This window comes from Cynoglossus semilaevis, chromosome 16 (genome assembly GCF_000523025.1).
Source record: "Cynoglossus semilaevis isolate Cse_v1.0 chromosome 16, Cse_v1.0, whole genome shotgun sequence".
NCBI classification, from domain to species: Eukaryota; Metazoa; Chordata; class Actinopteri; order Pleuronectiformes; family Cynoglossidae; genus Cynoglossus; species Cynoglossus semilaevis.
Window position 1 is genome coordinate 11457808 of NC_024322.1, and position 23888 is coordinate 11481695.

At 36.7% G+C, this 23888-nt stretch overlaps 3 protein-coding genes across 4 annotated transcripts; 1 reads left to right on the forward strand and 2 right to left on the reverse strand.

The window, feature by feature from the left end:
• Positions 1–4: 4 nt before the first annotated feature.
• tlk1a (tousled-like kinase 1a) lies at positions 5–11176 on the reverse strand. The gene is given in 24 exon segments (XM_008328630.3): positions 5–1068; positions 1171–1278; positions 1353–1464; positions 2142–2277; positions 2360–2529; positions 2634–2723; positions 2805–2896; positions 3002–3083; positions 3243–3337; positions 3764–3830; positions 3923–4111; positions 4728–4864; positions 4961–5071; positions 5169–5261; positions 5390–5476; positions 5822–5917; positions 6008–6051; positions 6141–6216; positions 6517–6555; positions 7107–7178; positions 7284–7405; positions 10811–10847; positions 10849–10887; positions 10889–11176. Coding segments are annotated over 24 exon segments (2343 nt in total). The 5' UTR covers positions 10967–11176; the 3' UTR covers positions 5–897.
• dcaf17 (ddb1 and cul4 associated factor 17) lies at positions 3333–21972 on the forward strand. Of its 2 annotated transcripts, XM_008328692.3 has the most exons (17): positions 3333–3506; positions 8644–8779; positions 12202–12272; positions 17493–17739; positions 17828–17931; positions 18361–18451; positions 18527–18663; positions 18761–18839; positions 19094–19183; positions 19272–19379; positions 19598–19700; positions 19794–19936; positions 20575–20684; positions 20834–20921; positions 21263–21346; positions 21481–21636; positions 21720–21972. In XM_008328692.3, the coding sequence occupies exons 4-17, from the start codon at positions 17608–17610 to the stop codon at positions 21846–21848; spliced, it is 1554 nt and encodes a 517-aa protein (XP_008326914.1). In that variant the 5' UTR covers positions 3333–3506; positions 8644–8779; positions 12202–12272; positions 17493–17607; the 3' UTR covers positions 21849–21972. The 2 variants fall into 2 exon arrangements, with proteins under 2 accessions (XP_008326914.1, XP_024919769.1); XM_025064001.1 differs by lacking the exons at positions 3333–3506; positions 8644–8779; positions 12202–12272; positions 17493–17739; positions 17828–17931 and having other exon boundaries at positions 17948–18451; positions 18532–18663; positions 21720–21971.
• mettl8 (methyltransferase 8, methylcytidine) lies at positions 12323–17654 on the reverse strand. Its single transcript, XM_008328631.3, has 10 exons — positions 17518–17654; positions 15813–15969; positions 15554–15645; positions 15103–15440; positions 14759–14808; positions 14201–14261; positions 13534–13673; positions 13148–13254; positions 12986–13051; positions 12323–12909 (listed from the first exon to the last, which is right to left on the reverse strand). The coding sequence occupies exons 2-10, from the start codon at positions 15962–15964 to the stop codon at positions 12755–12757; spliced, it is 1161 nt and encodes a 386-aa protein (XP_008326853.1). The 5' UTR covers positions 15965–15969; positions 17518–17654; the 3' UTR covers positions 12323–12754.
• Positions 21973–23888: the final 1916 nt, after the last annotated feature.

Sequence of the window (23888 nt, forward strand, 5' to 3'; positions counted from 1 at the left end):
GAGAAAAGATTTCCTGGCGTTTATTATTCACTCTCAGCAGAACTGTACAATTTAAAGTGGAACATACAGCCCTTGAAAAAGTAAGAGCAACAAAGCGGCAAAAATGAAACCACACCAGGAAACTAGTTTAACATTATGGGTTGAATTTTAGGTATCTGTATATGTTACTGCTGCAACTCAAAAAAAATTAAATTTCACCTGTACAGCATATACAGTTACCAATCTTCAGTTATTATTCCTGCATAGGATTTTATACATTTTTCTACATTTGGTTACTTTGTGCATTAAATGTAAGTTTGCTTCCCCGACCTACGTGTCACTAGATGCCACTTGTATGCTACACATTACATTCCCTTGGCTAAGAAACTCAAATGAAAGCCTAAAACTTGGTGGGGAAAAACAAACATAGAAGCCAAATGAACGGTGAAATTTTTGTACTTCTACTTAAACAATGACTCCTCACAGTATAATAGTTTTTTTTTTAACTTCTAGCAGCTGAATCATTTGCACCCTGGCAGGACCATGTTATTCAATCCTAACAGTGGGCTGCCAAGTTCCCTTCGGCTCTTTAAGGCTTTATCCGTCTGAAGTGTCTGAACAGAGTGTACAGACACATTTTCTTCAAGGTACGTTGTCAGTTTCAGTGCTTTTCATCGGATCCTTAAAAGATCCTTTAATCCATGTCCTTACAAAAAACAAAACAAGAAAAACATATTGTCCATTCATCCAGTCTTGGTTTAGAAAATGAAGCCTGTTCCGGTGAGTTTTCCTCACTTGCATTCTGCTCCTCCTCTTGTCTTTTTGTTGCTTATCTTACAAGCTGTAGCCTCTAGAGGGTGCTGCAAGCTTAAGAAGCAACTCGGGTCTGTGTGCCTTTTCTTTTTCAGTTCAACACAATCAGTATGACATGATGCTGGAGGATGCCAGTCCTGTGCCAGCAGCATTGGCCTGCAGATTTCCAGAGGAGCTTGACCTTCGTATGTGAGGGAGAAGGTAAGGGTCACTTCCAAGCTGAAGGACATCAACGCGGTCCTCCTTCCTGTAGGCCAGGCACCGCCTTATGAAGGCCTAAAGTGGGTAAATGTAACAATTAAAGGTTATGTTTGGTGTTCAACTCCATTATTTATTCATAATTTGTAGAGAAGTACATAGGAACATTTTTAAATGTACCTTTGCTTCATTACTAGCAACTGGTTTGACAGGAAACTGGACATCTGTAGCTTTGAGAATGGTGTTCTCCTGCAGGATGTCCTGCTGTGATTGGTTATGGCCAAAAGGCTAAAAAGGAAAACAGTTATGAGTCAACAGGAAATGCTATGGGAAAAACAACTCCCCATCTGCCTCCTCCTTACCTTCCTACCATACAGACACTGGAAAAAGATGACACCAACGGACCACACATCCACCTTGTTGGAGATCTTCGGAGGTTCCTTACCAACCACAAAGCATTCAGGAGGCAAGTACCTGGTCAGAGTGACAAGATATTGTTTAGTTACTACCTCTGTTAGTTTCTAACTCTATATATCTATATATATATATAGATATATAGACTACTAGCTTAATACTACGAAGAAATATAAATGTGACAAACTTGTGCTATCACTTTTCATGCTCTTTCCTGTTTTAATTTTTTTTTTTTTAACCACAACTAGAATGGGAGAATATGTTACAGTGATTATATGTAAAGCTACCCACAGTGTAATAGAAAACTGACCACAGTCAATAGATGGGTCAATAATCTGGTGGCAATAATGCAATCATACACACACAGAAGTAGTGAGGGCAGAGTAAAGGGGCTAAAAGACATCCTCGGGGAACAGTAATGGATGAGACCAGTGTTACAGTCACCAGGGCAGAAAGGCTTAACCTCAGCTTGTGCTGCTAGGACCAACCACCAGGGTTAACCTCAGAGGGAAATTGTTTAAAAACTTTAATATATTTATTTGAAGCAATAACGTTGCACTAAATACAATGACAAAGCATTTAACCTGCTCATAGCGCCCCTTGTGGAACAGTGGGGAAGGGCAGTTGGGTACATCCTGTGTATATACCCAAATTAAACTCAAAATCCTATTTTAACAGAACATTTAGTGTCTTCTTTGAACATGTCATTCACCGTATCATTGATCATTTCTTCTTACCAATACGTGCCTGCTCCCTGTGAGGTCAGGTCCATTCCATCCACACCATAGTTGTCGTCATCCATGATCTTAGACAAACCAAAGTCAGTGATTTTGATCTCGCCACAGGCTATTCCGTCCACCAACAAGATATTACCTGGAAGTCAAAACACAGTGAGTCAGAATGTGGTAAGAGGGGCATGTATCCACTTTCACTTTGTTCAAAGGAGTACATGTACCTGGCTTGAGGTCATAATGGATAATGGGGGGTTTTATTTCATTCAGGTATTTTAGTGCATTGACAATCTGCATGACTATGGACCGGGCCTCCTTCTCAGACATTAGCTTATGCTGCTTCAAGTAGAAATCCAAGTCGTTGCCTTCGCAGTACTCCATGACCGTGCAAAATCTATTGTTCAGAGAGAGAGAGAGAGAGAGCAGAGCAGTTAGAGTTACATGTTTCCATGTGGAAATTACAATGAAGGCCAAAAAAAGAAAAGGCTAGTGATTTACGTGTCTGTGTCCAGTGAAAAGTAGTCATAAAGTTTCACGATTCGAGGATGGTCCAGCTCCTTGTGTATTCTGTACTCTCTACATGCATGCCTGTGGACAGTATTTCAATAACTAATTAAAAACATTCAGCCAAAACCTCAGGTTAAAAATATATGATTAACTAAGACTTACTTATGATAGTTCTCCTTTTTCTCTTCTCGCCAGTTCTTGTTCAGTTGGTGGATTTTTACAGCAGCGTAACGTTGCTCAATTAAGTCAAAAGCCTGTGAAAATAACACAAACATGGTTGTTGTTTTTTTCTTGGATGAAAGACATCAGTTTATATACTTTCCCTGCAATTGAAACACGACAGCCTTCAATAAACCTACCTTGTAAACCTCACTGAAGCCTCCCCTACCCAGAAGATGTAGGAGCAGATACCGTTCATTCAATGTGGGATGATCTTTAAATCTGTAGAGTTACAAAAAAATAAATAAATCTTTAAAACCAAAACCAATTGCAACATTACTTCATCATTTCCAGATTCTTGATTAAAACGCTGGAAGTTTTGAGTTCATGGAGTTCAAGTGTCAAAGCAGTGCATGTCAAAAGTAACCAACTCAGACTTACTGTGAACTGTCTTCATTATTTATTCTCTTCAGTTCCCGAATGTGGAGGTTGCGCACCCCCAGACGCTCCAGCTCCGCCTGGATCTCAGCTTCCTCCTATGAATGATTCAAACACACAAAGGCACAGAGGAAAACTTCTGAGTGCTGACTACAAGGAGCAGATCATCAAATCCTATGTGTGCACATCTGAACAAGTCTGAATGAAATATTAATGTGTGACTCCGGTCACACTCAGCTTCAGCTTATTTATGAAGAAAACAATGCGGTGAGTATCAGCAAACTACACAATAATAGTGGTTTCCCTGGAGACAGACTGGAAATTGTAAATTTTAGGCCCTCTCAACTAATGTGCCAACTATTTAAAATAACTGAATATCTTGAATATTCTTTAGTTCGCAATTGATATCAGTGCCAAGAACATGAGAAGTTTCAGCCCCTTTAGCTAACAATGAGACAAGCATACAGTGCAGACACTCTTTGGTGTAAAACAACATACTTTGTTGTGCTTGTTTGTTGACAAACCTTTTTTAAATGGCCAAGTCTCAACTTGAAGATCTCCTCCTGTTCGTGGTACTCTGCTAGTGTCAGCCTTTCCAGAAACAAATAGAAGTAAAACCAGATGAACCTTTATCTACTTCAAAAAGTGATATACATACTCTAAGTTCTTAGTCTGGAACTTACAGCTGAGGTAGGCTGGGTTTTACAAAGGGATCACTTTCTGCTCCATTCACTGCCTTGGTTTTGCGTTGCTTTGGCTCCGAGTTTGTGGTTGGTGTTTGGGAGTTGCTGGAGGTTGGAGGTTTTCTCTTGGCCAGGAGTTTTCTTTGCCTCTCAATGTCTTCTCTCTGTTGGTTGATCCACTCTTGTTGTCTATTGGGGGGCAAATAGTAGTGGGTTAGACTAGAATCGTTGTGGTTTTCATTTGTTGCCCTTCCTAACACAGCCCTTTACATGTATTTGGTTATGGAACCAGATCTTGTTACCTGGGTGACATGTTGTATTTTGGTAGTCATGAAATCTGAACTTCATGTTTTAGAGAAAAAAATAACCAACACAACTGTTGAAGCTTTGGCTTTACACCCTTTAACAGCCAGAAAAGAACAGTGGTCAATTTGTGTGCATTATTAACCATGTGATGGGCTGCACTGAGCCAACGTTTGTATATGATTTCTTAAGCAATGTACACAGTCACATGAAGTGCATGAGTCACACACACACACACACACACACACACACACACACACACATAAATGTGTTCATGTTTAACAAACAGAAACAGGCTGTACACTAATCTACAGATTTTAGTTTGGTGTACAGTGTTGTTTTTACCAATTCATAATTTCAGTCACAGACTTTTTTCTAAGATGAAAACTAAACAAGAACTGAATCTGAAGTCAAAGTGATGACGAAAGATCCATTAGCTAACTTTATCTATAAAACATTTACAACTCCATAAAGAGAACCGTGGAATGACAAAGACACTTACTTGACAAGGTTTTGAAAGGCAAAGCCATCTGTCCACTGTTCTGTGAACGAGGCTCCGTGTCTCACTGTAGTGAAATGGCCTAAACGTAGCCTATCTTGCATGCTCTTCTCCCGGCAGGCCTGCTTCTCTTGATTGCTCTGTACAATGAGATTAAAACTAGATGTTAAACCAAACTCACATCTGTATGAATGAATAGTTTGTACAGAATGAAAAAAAGAAAGAAAAAAAAATACCTTCTCTATCAGCAGCTTCTTGCTCATGGTGATGCATTTATTCAAGCGTTCCTTGAACTTTTCAAGTAGTTTTTGTTGTTCGTCTATCTGTCTCCTGAGATCACAGTTTGCCTATGAAACAGGAAAAGCAGTCAGAGGCGTCTCTTTTGGGGTAATTTTTTTTAAGTAAATGTAAACGTTTGTATACGTTGAGATGATTTCTTCTTACCCTTAATAAATCATCTATTCTACCCTCCTTCTTCTCAAGGTCTAAATTCTTAGTGCTTTCAAGGGCAGCCAACTTCAACACTGTAAGGTCGGTCTGCAGCAGGAGACAATAAATGAGGTAGAGCCAAAAAAAAACCCAAAATAACATGCCATGTAATAACTTAAACTAGCAAGACTTGTAAAAGTTAAGCTGTATTTTGTTGTTGTTGTTTAAAGTACTACCTGAACAAATTTCACTGCCAGTTGCTTTGGATGCATCACGTGGTCCCCGAAAGACAGACTAGTAGGAGATGAGCTGTTTTGTCTAACCTGTAACAGGAAGAATACAATCTCTTTAACATCAGAAGTAGAGGATTTTTAAATTCCATTTAAGTCTACTGCCTCCAAACTTAATACAAAGCTTGTGTTTTTGGTGACAGGGTTTGGTTCAGAGGCGTTGGATGAGGTTTAATAAAGGAAATCCCTCAGTTTTTGACATTATTTCCCAATATCAAAAGTCAACAAATGCTTTCAACAAGAAAAACATGAGAACATCTGGATCAACATCAGTCACCCATGTCCAACCTGGACTTAGGCATAAACAATCAGAATATAAAGAAAAATATAGCTCAAAGCTTGACCAAAAAAAAAGGCTAAAGGGTAGACGAGACTTACAGCCAAGCCCTGAGTGGAGTAGGAATGTGAGTTCTGGGGCGAGCGAATCACTGGTGGGAGACCTCTGACAGGACTGGACCCATTCCCTCCCTGAAACTTAAATTAAAAAAGACAAAACAATTATTAAATAAAATGATTATGATAATGATCACTAAACTGAACTTGATGAAAAGACAGAAAACTTACATCAAAGTAATCACTTATTTTGGGTCCTCGTACAATTGATTTTCCTGTATTGGGAAATAAACAAAGTGTTGTTATGCATTGCTAATATGTAGTTAGAATAAAGCAACGTAATATGTTTATCACAAACACTCACCTTGGCTGCTCTCTGACTGGAGCTCTGGTTTCCTCTTTCGCCCTCTTGTTGTTTCAGACTGTTTCTTCTCAGGGGTCTGGAACAGAAAATAATTCAGTCATCACCTGGAATCTAGACATCATGAAGGATTAAGCTGCCGCTCTATAATTTTAAATCATTACACTCAATGTGCTGTAGAGGATCTGTTTGTGAAAGAATATGTGATAATTAATTTTAATTTTGGTAAAGCAAAAATTAGCCGCTGTCTGCAGTTTTACCTGCAGTAAGGTGTGTAGTGCATTACAGAAACAAAATGGTCTAAAACAACAACAATATTTCTTTATAATATAATGGTTTTATGACGCTACATTCTTAAAATATGTCATCATACACCTACCGAATAAGCAGGAGAACTGCCTCTTTTCACATCAGATCCCTGTTAAGTAAAAAAAAAGCTGATTTATAAGCAATATTAAAGTACGGGTTTTATTATTTTCCATAGACTGTCAATGACTGGTAAACTGGTTACTGATTTGACTTACACATAGTATAAATATCATTTGGATAATAAGTTAACCTTCCTGGATTTGTACTCTTCCTGATTGAATATAGCCTATATAATTTTCTCATTTGAAGTAAACAAAGATGGTTACTTCTAAACTCAACACAAAACTTTCAGTTCTTCCCATCAACAACAGCCTGCTAACTCTAATTCTTTCTAATTTACAATCAAAAGGCAAGGCTGCTGAATTGGAACCCTGTCACAGAAAAAAAAAAAAAAAAACAAGTCTGGAATTAAGTGTTTGTGGCAAACCACTGCTGATTTCCTGTCTCCCAACAGAGGAACCCAAACCAGCTGTACAGCATGAGGTAATAACATGTATCTAAGATAAAATGTAATAAATGTATTCTATTACTTAATAAATGGGAGAGCAGGCCACTCTGGAAACACAGCAGTCAAACTGAACATGACATTCTAGTCTTTACCTCTGACTCTTTGTCGCTCGAAGATCCAAGGCTTCCAAAACTGTGATTGGAACATTCATTATTTGTCAAACCCTAAGACGCAAAACGATACAAGAAAACATTTAAGGTGCCATTTTGTATAATTTGCATCTTCGCTTTGCATCTCGAAAACATGACCATGCAGCTTAGCACACTCACTTTGGTTCCCCCGCTTGTGCTGCCTGTGCTGCCCCCTGTGCTGCCGCTGACCCCGCCCATGAAGCGTGCCTCCAGCAGCTCCTGTCTCCGGGGGTCCAGGCTGTGCAGCTCCTCCATGGTGCCTACAACGGTTTTTAGAAATTCAGTTTGGCTCAGTTATTTCAAAGGAAGCTTAATTAAAGGCACTTGGAAACATTCAGTTAGGTTTGAGAGCACAGCTGTGACCAACATAAACAGCAAACCATGATAGGTGTTTATGCTACGTTAGTCTCATACGAGTATATGGGACAGCACTGGATATACTGTATGCCAATTCCCCAAAGGTATTCTGAGGACAGGGTTCACTCTCCATTTTGTAGCAGATTAATAATTTCTCACATTGTTTCCTTGACAGCACGTCCAGATTTGCAACTATTGCCATCACACCTATTCCAGTGAAAGTTAAAACACAATGATACTGCAAAAATCCAGAGGATGAGTAACCTTAAGGTTGATATCAGACATTCTGTGCTACAAATGCCATTATCGAGAGAACACAAGAGCAATGTGTCAACTGCTAGACTGGGATGAATACTGCGCTCCTGTGGGAATGTTACATGAGCTCCCTGGGCTTCAGTGTTGCAGCAGCCTCACAGGGGTCTGCCTGCAAACCTGTGCTTTAATGAGACAGCCATTTTGAATTGCTACAGTTGCAATGGAGCATATACAAAGGGAAAGGATTGTTAAATATGTGACAGGAAGAGAAAGAATAACTGAATCAGTTCTACTTAAACCTGATTCCTTTGGAATATTGTAGCATACAGCTACAGTAACAGATGCTGCATATGCATCTGCACAAATACATTATCATTAACTAGCCAGACCATATACGTCATAAAACAATAATACATGTGTACCTTTAATGAGGGTAGTATAGCTTATGTATACAATAGCTACATCTGCAAAAAGTAGTGGACAAAAACTAATTTGTAGTATTTGTATAATGATTTCCTATTTTTTAGAACAGGTTTTGGAAAATATGAGCATGTAAGGTTTTTCAAGTTTAATTTGAATTTTGCAAACAGAATGACAAGTCAACAGGTCTTGCAAATTATTATAGTCATAAGCCCTGCAAATGTCAATATATGACTGATACTTCAAGTGTTTAATCGTAACGTCAACAAAGCAAACATTAGATGCATTCATTGAATACTTTTAGCTGTTAAAATTCTTCAACTATAAAATCAAAAACAAAATGTTATTATAAAGAATTTCTTTAAGTAATGCAATTGTATTTTCGTCAGTTTCACATCTACTGCCTTTCATCTGCCATGACTTTCATAATGATTTGCCCCCCCCTTTTTTCCCCTCAATCACAAAGGCCTCAGAGCACAACTGTTATCTATATCCAAGCCACTGCAGGAGCAGGTGGTTCAACCCTTACAACTCTCGCTGTGAATGTCATTTTGACTCTATGCTGCTCGGCCCAGAGACCACCTGTTTATGGCAGACACTTGGTAAGTCTCAGAAACCGGGATAAGATGAGTTGGATTACATCAGCCTAAACTCAATAAAAGGAAACCAACCTTAAACCACAATATACTCACAAATGTTTGGTTTTTTTTCTTTGTTTGTTTTTTTTTTTTTTTACAAATGTCATATTGATGCTGGCAAACATTTCCAGTTGATATTCATTGTGACAATTCACAGAAATGCAAAGGTTACTTAAATTAGATAAACACATTTATACCCTGTTGGAAATGCCAAGGATGCAAAAAGGCTCAACTAAAATAAGTGACAACCACAATTGGCTTCCATTAAATTGACCAAATACCCATCAGCTGTGTTAGCTCACTGTACAATCACCAGTAGCAGCAGCCTGTGTCCCTCAAGTTTTCCTTCAGTTTATTTGTTGTGGAATGTTGCCTTGTATCAACTCGTTGCTCATTAAATGAGTGATACTAAAAAGGTCAAACTAGACCAGCTACCATTTAAAGCTTCTGCATTTTCTGTTAATAGCTTTGTTGAAATAACATTCACATGGAAATGCAAAATATATTTTGCATTAATAAAATGTTTTTTTTTAAAACCCATAGGAGATTTTAATAGATGATGGTGTATGTTTTGTACAGGACATGAAATTGTGTTAGCTCCTAAAATGTCTAGTTTATTTGCTCATGTATTTATATCATGTGTATAATATGTACTTGATAAGGTACCTTGCCTATATTTTAGTGTAGTGTAGTCTATAGTGTAGTGTTGGTCAGGTAAGGCTCCAGAATGAAGGGTTTATATTACAAGCAAAAATTAAGGAGATAAGAGAGTCCGTCTTAAATGTATTTTTTAGCAGATTACACAATGCTGGGTTGTTTAAATTCTCAAATCTGCCATTTTGTATTTCAATCTGGAGCTAGACTTTTTTGATATACATCAATGTAACTACTGTCATTTGATAACGCCAAGTATTACACGGGGTGTCATTCATTCTTAAGCCCTATGAATGAGGGGTCTGTTTAGAACCTAAAGGGAAAAAAAAACTAGCACTGACATTTTTTCATGTTTCACTTTTTTTTTTGTGGAATCTCTTTACCAATTGTTATTACCGCTGAGGAGCAGTGCTTAGATGTTGTGTAGAGTTGGACACCTCCAAATCATTGTGCATATTGCTCTGCAAGTGTTGCTATGTGTTGTATTAGTACAGCACAGGGGTCTATATGAAACATAGGAAGGACACAATATAATCTGAAAGCATCTCGTTATATGCACAAAATAAAAACAAGAAAAACATAGACTGGGGGTAGCATCAGTGCCAATGAATGCAGCACCATGTGTTCCTTATAATCCATTCAAAATGACTGAGGAAATTGATTTAGTGATTTGATAGGCACTCTAAAACAATTATTGCATCCAATACGTTTTTTAAAATGATAAATTGAGATTAAGTTTAAGTAATCGTGATAGCTCTGTGTGACAGTTTAGTTTAGGTGTAATATACTGTCCCGTATGCAGCGAAAAGCTCCCAAAAACGATGAGTGCAGACATGCAAATTGCACGTAAAATGACTTTGCACAAGGATGATGAGTAAAATGCACACCTATACAATGCCGGTGATTGTTACAACATTAGCATAATCAGAAATCGTCTAATTTGCTTGATTGTTCATATTGATTATAACCCAACGTCCCTGAGTAACTTAACTAGTGATTGGTCTTCCAACAGCTGCGTGCTTGTAGAAAGATGCGCTGACTTTAAGCGGTTACCTTTACTGCACTTTACCAAAGCTCTGTCGCCATTGTTCACGTATTCGTCCTAAGGTTAATAAGCCAGTGGCCTGGACTTACACAAAAAGACAGTCCTGCGTCTCCGGTGCTAGGAGCTAAACCAAACAGGCTCAATGGACTTTGGAGCTGTAATGCTAGCTAGCAAACCAGCTTTCGCCTCGTATAAAGTAAACGTTTTTTAAACGCATTTCCTTTTCACAATGCAAAAAATAAATTATACGACCAAGTAGACAAAGGGTGGAAGCGTCTGAAAATGTTGGACGGTACCTTCCCCGGCCTTCAGCAGTGCCGTGGTGTGTTGCTGAAAACACGGTCCGTGTTGGGGACGTGGAGAGCTGGGACCAAAGATGGCGTCCCCTCCAAACTTCCACTACTTTGGACACTCATCAAGCTACTTTCCGTGTGTAAGTTATGACAGCGCATACGGTTATTCCTTCACGGCGGATGTGATATTGACCCCGATTTTCGATGCAAGGTTGTTCTTAAGGTGCTGCAGCGTCTGGCACTGAGTGTAATTGAAAATATTTTGTGTTAAAGAACACAAACCTTTCCACACCTTCAGCAGCAGATTGTGGCTGCGGGCTCCGGGGACACGACACCTCTGCTCTCCGTGTCTTCAGTGCGTTCTCTATGAAACGTCACGCATCGTGTGCAAAAAAAAAAAAAAAAAAAAAAATCCTAGGGCTGCTAAGTGTTTTATCTCCAGGAAAATTACGACTTGTAAAAAAAAAAAAAAGAAAAAAATTATTTAAAAAAAACAGCGAATTAGTTGAATACACCAGATCACATTTCGAAATTCATAGCAAGAAAAGGAATTTAAAATAGATACCGCTAATTAACGTTGTATTTTTTCCATTAAAAGTCTTATTTATATTGAAGGTATGGTTTTGAAATAGCATAAAAATATTTTTATGAACAACGAAATGACTTCAACAACTTCTACCGATTATTATACAATTATAAGAAAGTCTTTGGTATATTAAAAAGAAGTTTAGAAGGATGGTTTTAGGTCCCTGTGAAAAGAAAATTAGGAAAAGACAAAGAGCAATTAAAGGAGAATGTCTATCATATTGTAAAGTTATAATTTTTAAACTCTGTTCTCATAAACGTACTATATTTCTGATATTTTGTTGTTGTGTTTCACCTTCCCTTAATGAAGCCAAAATACTTAATTCATCTGCTGTATGTAAAGTGGGAACTTTATTTTAAAAGTTTACCAGAAATTGATAGAAATCCATCAGCCTCTGTCATTTTTTTCAACAGTAAACTAAGTAAAATATAAAGTTTATGTTAGATTGTGTAACATACTTTATATATGTTGCACACACTCCTGGAAAAGTTAGTACACATTACAAAGGAAGTGTACACAATGCAAATCCATAGTTACTGCAAAGTGTTTCTATATAAATATAAATAGTTTAAAAACAAACAACAGATATAGGCTCCAAAAAGGTTGGGAAAGAGGTAACTTAATGACCTTGTCATCACCGTATCTCCTAGTAGTGTCCTGTTTAATGATTTGTTAACTGGGGATACTGATTGTTACAGCTTTTCTTGCAGATTCCCCCCTCACCCACCCGTTCTTGCTCTTGTAAAACTTCACCTGCCCAATAGTACATGTTCATTATTGTCTAATGGTCATATTTGTGATGTCCTAGATATTTTAAACAGAGATGGACTGCACTTCTCCAAAAAGGACGCCATCTAGATGTCTTCCTGAAATTTAAACGTAAGCATTTCCATCATTCTGCAATCAGTCTTCTTTTATTTTGGTATTTTTCTCCCTAAAGAAATTAAAATAGACTCGTATGACCAAAAACTGGAGTTCAGACCATCCAATCAAATTATTTGGCTGGTCTGTAAAATTTGATTGGTATGTCTGCATATACAGTGATACCTCCGTTTCAAACTTGAAGGCCGTTCATGGACCGAAAAGTTCAAAAACTGAAACAATTTTCTCCATAGAAATCAATGTAAAATGGATGAGTACGGCCTGGACCCTGGGTGATGTTCAAAATGCCTGTTTGTTTCATGGATCAGAAAAAATATTTTATGGATCAAACACTATACAGATTTTAATAAATATAGTAATCTTCAGTTTGTACAACAACTAAACAAATTAGTGTTGTAAGAGCTTTATTAAAAACAGTTATACATCTCAGCATCTTTGGTAAAAAAATAACCAGTCCAAAAATTGTCAATGTTGCAGTGTTAAGGTGGTAGTGGTGGAAATGGTCTCCTGTACTTGCTCTGCATCCAAACACGGTGCATTGCAACTTTTTTCCCTCTGTTTACTTGTAGCCGCCTGTCCTCCAGGTTCTGAATTTCCTCTAGTCCAGCTTTGGAAAATAAATTATGAACCTCTTCTGTAAAAATAACAGAAAGCACAGACATCAGGGCCGTGTAGACGTAAGCTCTATATACAGTATATATCAGTAGTACCTTTGGTGAAAAAATAAACACAGGTTCCATCTCCACGAGTGTAGAAGTTCTCTGACAGGCACCGTCCTGATAGTGATTAAAATATTTTTAATTATTATAAAACTCTTATTACACCAAATAAATAAAGACCTTAGTGCTTCAGAATTTTATTTTGAAGCTCACCCTTCTTGAACCTTAGCTGTGAGAGGTCATATCTTCCATAATCACGAAAAAGGAATATTCCTCCATGTTTCAGATATGTAGATAGTGTGTTTACGACTCCTTGTAGTCTGCCAATAAAATATATCAGTGCCTATAAGTATTGCATTGACCCCCATTTAAAGTTTAGACCACACAGATTTGTTTGTATTAGTTCACTGAATCAAATCTACTCAAATAGCCTGTTCACAGTGGCGTTCCTCTGTACTTGTGGTGTCAGCTGATATATTCCATTACACAACACGTATGGTTTATATAACACTGAACAATGCTTTATAAAAAGGAGGTGAGTTGGAGAGAAACAAATGCCATAAGAATTCTTTTATCTTTATGTTGTAACCTTCACCCACCGCACTGGATGAATAGAAGAGAGCACAAAGACGGCAAGAACAACATCCAGGCTTTGAGGGGGGAAAGGAAAGGAGGCCTTTTCCTCGCAAATGTCATGGACAAAGGCGTGGCACACAGAGTCATCGTAGTCTTGATGGTTCTATAGAAGTAAAATGAAGTATATTCTGTTAAAAACAAAGCTATTATCCAGGTTAAATGCGAGATTCTGAAAGAGAAGACATTTCTTTATCATTTGCTACATGGCATTTTTGTCTCTGTGACCATGACCTTTGTACGTCTTCTGTTGTAAAAAAAAAATTAAAACAAATAGATTATTGCACAACCAGTAATCTGGACTATCTGGTGTATCAGATGGTATTTGGTCAAACTATTGTTTAGACATTTTTTGTTGTTTAGACATTGTGTAGACAAGACTACAGAATATTTTGGTTTATTTTAAAACATAGACATGACATTTGTTTAATGGGAAATGCTTTTTAACTGGAGGTTACACTATAACCTCCAGTTAAAAAGTAGGCCACAAATGCATGGCCTAGTAGTCATCTGGACTGGGGAAATATTTAGAGCGATCTGAGGATAAGATTTATAAAAAAGACTAATATTACAGGCTCATAAAAATGTACACTTTATTTGACTTGTTATCAACAAACTACAAAAAGTACTCACCTTTACCATCTCAATGGCACAGGAGGAGAAGTCACAACAGTATAAGAACGCATCGCTTTCTCTGTAACACAGGGATCTAGAGGTTATTTTTCTTTAATTGTCAACTTGCATCTATAAAAATATTTTATGGGATTTATAGAATATATATATATATATATATATATATATATATATATCATGGAACAGATTTGTTAAATGTTGTTTATAAAGGTATAATATAAAAGGTATAAAGTTATAAAGGTACTCCTTAAATACCACAACTTTTTTTCTCTTAGTTGTGATCACAGATCATTTAAGATGTAATAGATTGGGTTTCATTAATTTCCAATTAAATCAAAAGATAATTTTGTTATAAAAGCAGAAATTTAAGCCATCATCTGTGAATTCTAAACATTTAATGCTAAGACTTACAATAACATTAAAGCTCTTTAATATTAAATGCTTAGGAAGAAAAATATATCACAATTTTGCTTTTTGGAAACTGTTGTGTACTGACAAGTGAATAACACTAAAGTTAAGTAACAAACTGCACTTGTAAATAACAAGTAATACGCTTACTTTATGGATTTTATTATAGGGAATACACTGTTTCCTACCCCACAGCCAACCTGTGAAAAAACAACAAAAACTGTTGTTAAAGCAATGATCTATAAAACTGGTTAACAAGAGTTCTTTTATCTAGGGTTGCCATCTGAAGTTCTTTGAGATTCATAACAACATTGTGTGTCAACAACATTAAGTGTCCTGAGGTTTGCAAAAATGTGCATAAATCGTTGAGAGCTTTTATATGATGCCAAATTAAAGTAAAATAACATTTATGCTTTATGGTTAAATCAATAAGAGAACACCATATAATGAAAAAAAAAGTTTAAAAAATGTAATATGTTAAGGTATTTAAAAACCTCTAAGATCCTGAAAGGTGCATGTTGTCCAGGGAAAGCAGAATTCTGCAGGACATCTTCATTTGTTTTCATCGATACTTCTTGATAGGATGTGTCAGGAATGTGTTTGGAACTGATGGCACTTTGTTGATGGAGACTGGTCTCTAAATCAGGGCAGGATCTACCAGACAGACACGTTTCAGTCTGGTGATCACTTTTAGGTATGCTCTTATTGTGGCTGTTTGAAGAAAGCAGTTCTGGAAACTCCAGAAACAGCCAATGTCGATCTTTGAAGAACTTATTCTGGTGCCTTTCATAAAACTTGTCCCAATAGCAGTGAGCGTCAGTGTCAAATTTACCTGAATCAGCGAACGAAAGGCAATGAAAGTTATCCTTTTCTGCCACCATAAACCAATCAAGTTTATTTATACTTATATTGTTTGACTTATCTCCCACCAATGCTTTTACTTGCCTTGTTCTGTTATAGGAATTTTCACACAAGAATTTTCTTGTGCCTTCTGCTTTGCAATTTTTTTCTCCTCTTCAGACCACTGTATATGATCCCTACATTTTGAGGCGTTAAAAACAACAGAAGTGTTAACATTTCTACTTGAGAATCCTAAACAAATGGAAAAAACATATATGCAGTATTTTATACTTTCTTTAATTGTGTTCTAATTGAAATAGGGAGAATACTTAGTGTTGATAAAACAATGCTGGTACAAGCTCACCACATGTTGTGCTTAAAGACATCATCAGGGTTGGTCAGAATGCGTGAACCCAGTGGAGCTGATGGTCTTCCTCCTGTGGTCTTTGGTCTTTTGATAAACCTGTAGACCGCTTTAGCCAAATTGGCTGCAGACAGGCTCCTGATTTTATGCATTGAATCTGTAAAAATACAATAAGTTTTCACAACAAACTAATGTTCTGAGGGGAGACTTTTTCAAGTACAAATCAAGACTTATTAAACCAGAAAATCCTTCTTTCACATTGTAGTGGTGAGGTCTTCTGCCGTAGTAATTTTAAAATATTATTTTCTGCCCTACGGTATAAACAAGGTGATTTTACCTGACCTGAATGCATTACCTTGCTGTGATTAGTTGATTTGATATTTACATAACAAGATACATACTAAATGAAGTGGCAGGAAAGTGTGGGAAGAGGCTGAAATTCCAGGCCGGATGCACTAACTGTTTTATATTTCACCACATTAAGGAGACCACGAGTGTGATCAGATCACATTGATTAGTAGATGTGGTAAAGATGATATATTAGCCAGAGAAAAACTGTAGTTCTTCTTCTCGATTTCAAACTCATGTTATTGTACAGAGTAAACAAGAAACCGGTCAGGCTGCAGAAGGAGCTATCAACAGAATTAAATTATAAATGGATATAGTAAATGAGATGATGGACTGCAGGGACATAATCCAGGAGAAGTGACACAGGAATGCAAAAAGATTATTTCAACAAGAAAGCTTGGTCGAAGAGGTGTTGTATTCACTGATTTGGGACTATACACCACACACTGGGTGGTCTCTGAAACAGAAAAGAAATCCTCCAAGGACAGGTATTTATCTTAAATGTCACAAAATGAATACAATCCCATCTTACCTGACTGTGACTAATGTATTTCAGAAAATTGGGCTGATTATAAGATGAGCTATAATGTTTATTAAAAATACATAATCACAATCTGCCCAAATACTTTATGAAGGATTGCTCACTCCAACTTCTACTAAAAATTAAAGCAGGGCAGAGAAAAATATATATATTAAAACATTTAAAGCACAACAATAACTATGATAATAATAACAATAATAATAATAATAATAATAATAACAACAAAATGCATGGTCGTTAGAAGCTGTCCCTGGTGCATTGGTCACATTTTTGTAACCTGTTTTACTGGGGCTAATACAGCATGGCTGATAACAGAGATTTAGATAGACATATTAAATATAATAGACGGACAAAAAAGTAAAATAGTATCATGCCATATTTTGCCACAGAACAGAAGTAGCAAACATTTTTAGATCTGACATTGTATTGTTGTGTTGCATGAAAACGAAAATGTGCAATGGACCTAAGGGGGGCAGCAGAGCACCATTACCGAGACTACACTGCTACGACTTTAACACACGAAGAAGACGTTTGTCGAGGACAGATTGAGCAGCTATGGGTTTAAATGGCATTTTAGCACCAAAATAGCAGGGTGTTAAGTAACACAACAATATTTTTAATACCATGTGCATTTTTGTACATCACGGAAGCTTAATTACGTTTAGTTGAACAACCGAATACGGACACGTTTGACATTTCAGTTGAAACAAAAAACTTCTTACGGCTATCGCTCGTTCCGGTTTCTGTGGGACATTCTTAATAATAATCCGTTTTTATCATCAATTTCACAGAGACAGATTGCTAGGTAAAACTTACATTTCTACCGGGTGTCGATCGTCTGATTAGTTGCATCCGGCTTTTGCCTCCATCCATGCTCGTCCTCCTGTGAGAAAGAGTCACCAGTTGATGGCGCTGTACCAGAGAAAGAGGAGGTCCGTGAACTGCACTGAGCTGCTCAACCGCAGGAGCACAGGAATCACAGATGTTGGGTCTCTGAACAGACACAACTTGAAGGTGCTCAGAAATATCCTCCTACGGGTAAGAGTTAGCGCAGTGTAATAATGGTCATACTTCTTTTACACATTGTAATTCACCGTTAGTAATTTGCAACTATTTTATTCCGTAGGAAACTAGGCATTTCAAAAAAGTATGGAGCAGGACATCCAAATCCACAATCATGTATGAGAATTGTAAGCTTTACTTTGAAAATTACCTGAAATGCTACAGTTGGTGAGTATCTGCCCAACTATATTGGGTAGCTAGATTATATATTTATATATATTTTTTATTTTTATTATTATATATTGAAAAATAAGATTATTGGACTCAACTGTTTATCTCTCCTCGTGAACTATGCTTTTGAGAATATAATGTGTATACTAGTTTCTAAGGGCATTAATATGGATGTCTACAATTAAGTTTCAAAAGATACTTGGTGTAATTAAACCTTTATAACTCAGTCTCAGATTTTGAGGGGTGTGTTAGCACCTAACAATGCCATGATTATATTAGATTATATACACACAATTGTAACAGCTATGGTAACAAATTAAAATTCACTTTTTTTAAAAAAAAAATCACATTAATATTTGATGTCAGATTTGATGGACAGACAAATGAATAAATGAATCATCTTCATGTTGTGTCTTCCTAAATCAGTATTCCTCCAGAGCCTCAAATCTTGTACAAATTGTCCAAAAGGTCTAAACAAGAGAAATTTGAAGACGCCTTGCTTTGCCAGAGTCCACTTGTAAGTGAGACAGCAGACACACTGTTCATTGTCTGATGTCTCATTTCAATAACCTACAACCTGTCTCTTTGGCAGGACAGGACGTTGGCCTCGTCCTCTGACAGCAGACCAAGCCTCTTGGTCTTGACGGCCAATAACTGGCTTTATCGCCTGTCAGCTGAAACGGGGGAAGAGCTCCAACGAGTGTACCTTTCTTCACACCTCAAGTTTAGGTACATTTCAGACTCAGATGCCTTTACCAAATGGAGAGTTATGTGTTAATTTGAAAATCTTTTTAATTTAGTCATTGTTTATTTTTTTTTCCTTAAGGTACCTTGGTTGGGAAGTTGCCCAGGACACTTTCTATGTGAAGTCAGTACAAAACAAAGAAACACCTTTGCAACGACAGGTGAGGTGAATACATTTGTGTCACAAACTATGGATCTATTATCTATCTTTCTAATTAAAATCTATGTAAAACAATAGATTTGTTTAATTGATAATTTCAATATCAAACAAAGATGGTTGAATGTGTTTATTTAGTTTCTTGTAGTGTAAGTTGGGATCCACCTTCTTGTCTGTTGTTCTGTCCGTAAACAACTGTGACGTAAATACTTGAAAACAGATTGTAACATGAATTTTAATATTTCTATATTTCCACAGGCAGGAATCACTGAAAACACAGTGATGCATCTGGCCATTTTTCACATTTTTCCCTTGCAAATTGTTGGCATGGTGGAAATTAATAAAAAGGTATAGACATGGCCAATATAAACACAGATACATTTTTTCTTAACAGCATGATTTGTTCTGTCGGTGATGACTGTGAATCTTCTTTTAGGTATTTGGGAATGGTGTTACTAATGTTGTGCTGTCCCAAGGCATCCTCGCTGTTTCTTACAGTAACAAGTCTGTGAAGCTCTTCAGCTTTGAGCACATTGTAAATAGGGTTGGTAATTAATCTTGTTTTAATTCCAATAATTACAAAAGAATGTATTCTGCAGTGACAGTCATGCACAATATAAATACAATTATTATTTCTACAAAGGCATCATATTTTAAAAGTTGAATTTTCACATTCACTCCTACTGTAAAGACAACATCCAGACATGTAACATGTAAGGCATGTTAATATAAAACTAAAAGTCTTTTCATTTTTGTTCTCAGTTCATGACAGAGAAGTTGTCACTTGGACATAAAAGTTCTCTTCTGGGAGGAAAAACTGTGGGAGAAGCTCAGAGTGGTATCCCAGTAAATATTCAGATCACAGGTGAGTCTAGTTAAGGTTGGACTGCCTAGATCGGAGTCACAGTTTTTTAGATTGATAGTGTTAAAGTGTTCTCTCGTTTGTGTAATCTTACAGATTGTCCTCCTGTGCTTTTTGAGGTGTCCTGCTCTAATGATGGCGTCCAGATTGGTGGTTACCCGTGGCACTACATCTATACACCACCACATAAGAACCACAGGGGGACTCACCACATCAGTTCACTCAAAGACAGCACTATGGTAAAGCTAAGAAACTGTACTAAGCTCTTGAGTGCTTTTCTGAAAGGAAAGGAATTTTTAATACAGCATAGTAGTATTGCAGTATTTATGCTGCACACAGTTACAATACTTTTTACAGCCTAGTCTTCAGTTTGATATGTAACTTCACAAAAAAATTATATATATATATATATATATAAAGAAATATATATATATTCCTCAGAGTATATATATGTATATATATATATATATAAAATAAAAAAAGATAAATTGCATGCTTAGGTACACTTGTCTATGTGTGACACTACGCAGCAGCTGAATGGCCACCCAGTTAGTGCAACCCTGTTGAAACTGTCAGTGAGGAGAACCACAGATGTTTGTGACAGTCTCTGGATAGAGCTTTTCAAAAGGAGATTTCCAAAGATATTTTCCTGGTGTCACATGCATATACTTTTTTATTATTTTTATAAATAGATATGATCCTACAGGGTTGGTTTATATGTTAGAACATATCAATATTTTGTGTCTGGAGTACAAGTGGAGGTAAAATACTGCTTAAAAGCAAAGTTGTTTTTTTTTAAATGTTATTTTCAAATATCCTGAAAAGTGTATTTTTGGAAGTACCTTGAAACCTGTTGTTGTATACTTCATGTAAATAGGCAACTAATGGAATACAGAATATGAACTGTGTCTCTCTGGAGAGTGATGGGATTTTCTTCCACCCAGACGACTCCGGGAGAATTATCCACATTGGACCTACCACCATAAAGTGAGTCACAATAATATATAAGGCATGTGAATTAATTTATAGGACATTAAGCTACAGTTTTTTAAAATACATAAATTGATACATTTTCTAAAGGTTTCTTTGTTTTTTAAATACATACATGAACATTTGTATTTATTTTCTCTCCAAAGTGTCCTTAAAATCCTCGGTGAATTGAACAGTAGTCTGCCGTCAAAGGTTGTTGTCGATTTCTGTATGAAGACTCTTCGAAACAATCATGTGAGTCAGATGTTTTTTTTTTAAACCTTATAACATGTGCTGAAAAGATTCTGGTTGTAGTAGAAATGCAACACACACACACACCAAAATAAAGTGGTGTGAAATGACTTACTACAGATTTGAAAACAAGAAACAAACTTTGAACACCAACAGCAAAGCCTGATTCTGTACACACTAGCTTCATTGAGAAAGTTTACATTCTTTGAATCCTAACTACCACCTAACTCAAGAAGTACCTGAATACAATCGTTCTAAAATAGTCACCCACAGCAAATATTGTTTCTGTATAAAATTGTATTTAAAATAATTTTAATTTGATCCAATGTTCTCTACCTGTACAGCTGACTTCACAAGTTACGGTCACCTCATCGGGCCGCACAGTGAAAAAGAGATTTCATCAGCTGGACGATGACCCAGAACAAGAAGTATGATAGTCATTTTATTCAAATTAAAATTATTGTCCAAGTTCACTATACAGTACAAATTCTATACTGCATAAGGGAGCTCACCCAGGCCTCAGTACTGCTGTTGATTTATCTTTATTTTACTTGATCTTTAGACATTCCGTATGGTAGAATTTGAGGACGAACTGGACCTGCTGGCAGTGGTTGTATCTAACAGTGACGAAGGAGAAGGACGGGCTCACATCCGACTACATGACAACCAGAGTGGACATTTGGAGCGCACAATCAATCTACTTGAACCTTGGGACGAGGTGCGGAACAATTAATACCACACAGCCGTTCTGATGTTACCACGTGTGGGAAATAAATTTGTGATCTCAATGTTTCTTTACAGACTTATCGACATGAATTGTTCTTCGACCAGGATACAATTGTTCATATTGAACAACAGAATTCCAACTTCTGCTGCCACGTGTATAAACTCAGGGACGATAAGATGTCCTTGTTGTGTTGGGTTCAATGATTCAATTTATTTATTTTTATACTGAAGTTATTTTTTAAATGTTTTTCTACATTCTGTTTTACACTATATTCATTTTTTCTTAAAATAAAATATTTTTTACAAATTACTTTGTTTATCTGCTTGAATTCCTTGATAGCACATACATCCCTTAAAAGAAACAGCACAAGTGCTATACAATAATATCAAAACATGCATACTTTTAATCTGAAGATACTTCGACCAGTGGAATTTGTACTGTATTCACTTAATTCCTATAAACATGCGGCCTAATTTTCGTGATTTTTGTTTTATGCTGTAAATGTGATCCTAGTGCTGCGTTGTAACTTCTTACCTATAAATGTATAATGTATATAATTGCAAACGGTAGTTGTTGGTCATAAAGTAACGTCTTAAGCTGTTTAAAGGAGGTCCTAATGAAAACACTTGAAGGACTCTGAGGAACACACGGGGAGACTGTGAGCAGAGTTTCTCTTCCATTCCAAGTTTTTGACACATCTTCAAATACTAAAAACGTGACCGTGCTCAATCCAGGATTCCTCTCATTTGATTTTGTCGAGTGCAGAAAGCAGCTTCTTCTACACACAGCACTCACACGTACAGTTGATCTACTTGTGGCAGTGAAGATGGACAATCCTCGACGGTTCCTGGTCAGCTTCTCGGTTGCGGTCCTCCTGGGCCTTCTCTCCAGTGTATTTGTGCTGGTTTGCGTTCTTTACTACAGCGGAGGTTTATCCTGAGATGGAACAGCCAGGTGGAACTGGCATCCAGTGTTGTCAATTATCGGATACATTTTCTTGCAAGGCATCGGTGAGTAGAGCTTGTTATTTTGACTTTTGACCTGTTTCTTTCCCGATACAAATCACAAAAGCCTCCAAATGATTTTGTATTGCACGAAAAAGAGATCCAACTGTGAATTCACATTCACAGGTTAAATAGAAGAAAAGGACAATATTTGCCTTTACCTAGTAAACCAGTAAACCAGACCTTCAGGGAGTATTATGTAATTATGAGGAATAACCTACAAAGTAAAAAGATCTGTTCTGTTGAACTGTTCTGTTGAAATAGATAAGACTCTTGCAATGTTATAGAGAACTGTGTTGTGTCTTACCTCTGAGTATAGAATCCCACAGCCTGGTTTAAGATCAGATCATTTTTTCTTTTATTCACTGCAGGTCAACTGTGTAATGTTTTTATTCTGAGACTGTTATGTTATCAGTGAAAAATGATTCTGATTTCAGTATATACAACATGTTTAGAGTTTTATCATCTTATCTTTGACAAGTGTTGCAAAGTGATTGATTTTTCCAACTTTAAAAAGGTAAAATTGAAATCTGAATTGAAATTGAAAGACACAAAGACATCCAACAAAATTTTACTAAAATAAAAACTAAATAAATAAATACTACGCTTTTAGACTTCTTGAATCAGATTCCCCTTCACATTTTCATAACCTTTTGCCCCTCTCTTGAATGGCTTCTGTTTGCACTGAGTAGTTACTGTATGCAGTGCAGCTGATGGTTTTGAACCCAAATCATCATCTTAGTTCGGCCCCTGTGCCTGGATCTCTCCTTTTTGATAATATAATGAGGGCTGAGTCCTGGGGCCCCTTTACCCTGGGGTCAGGACAGCAAATGTTTATCGGGCGTTGTCAGCTACTATGAGTTTATTGCCTAACCATACATCCAACTATACAGTGGTCCCTCGTCTATTATATATGGGCAGACGTTCTAAGACCACTTGCTAAAGGTGAACAATTGCGAAGTAGAGACGCGATAGATATTATATTATTTACATACGTATATAATAACCCTTTATAAACCCCTTAATAAGCCTTGTGGGGCGTGAAATATGGCAAAAAATAATAAAAAGAGGTTATTACTGTTTTTTTTCTTCTCCTTAGTTTGGAAAATTAATAAATTATTTTATCATGGGAATAATGAAAATATTGGAAATTTAAAAATGTTTATAACCGCAAAAACCTGCGACAGAACGGAAAATCCACATATTCCTTTACGTTAAAACCTAACGTTGAAAACTCCG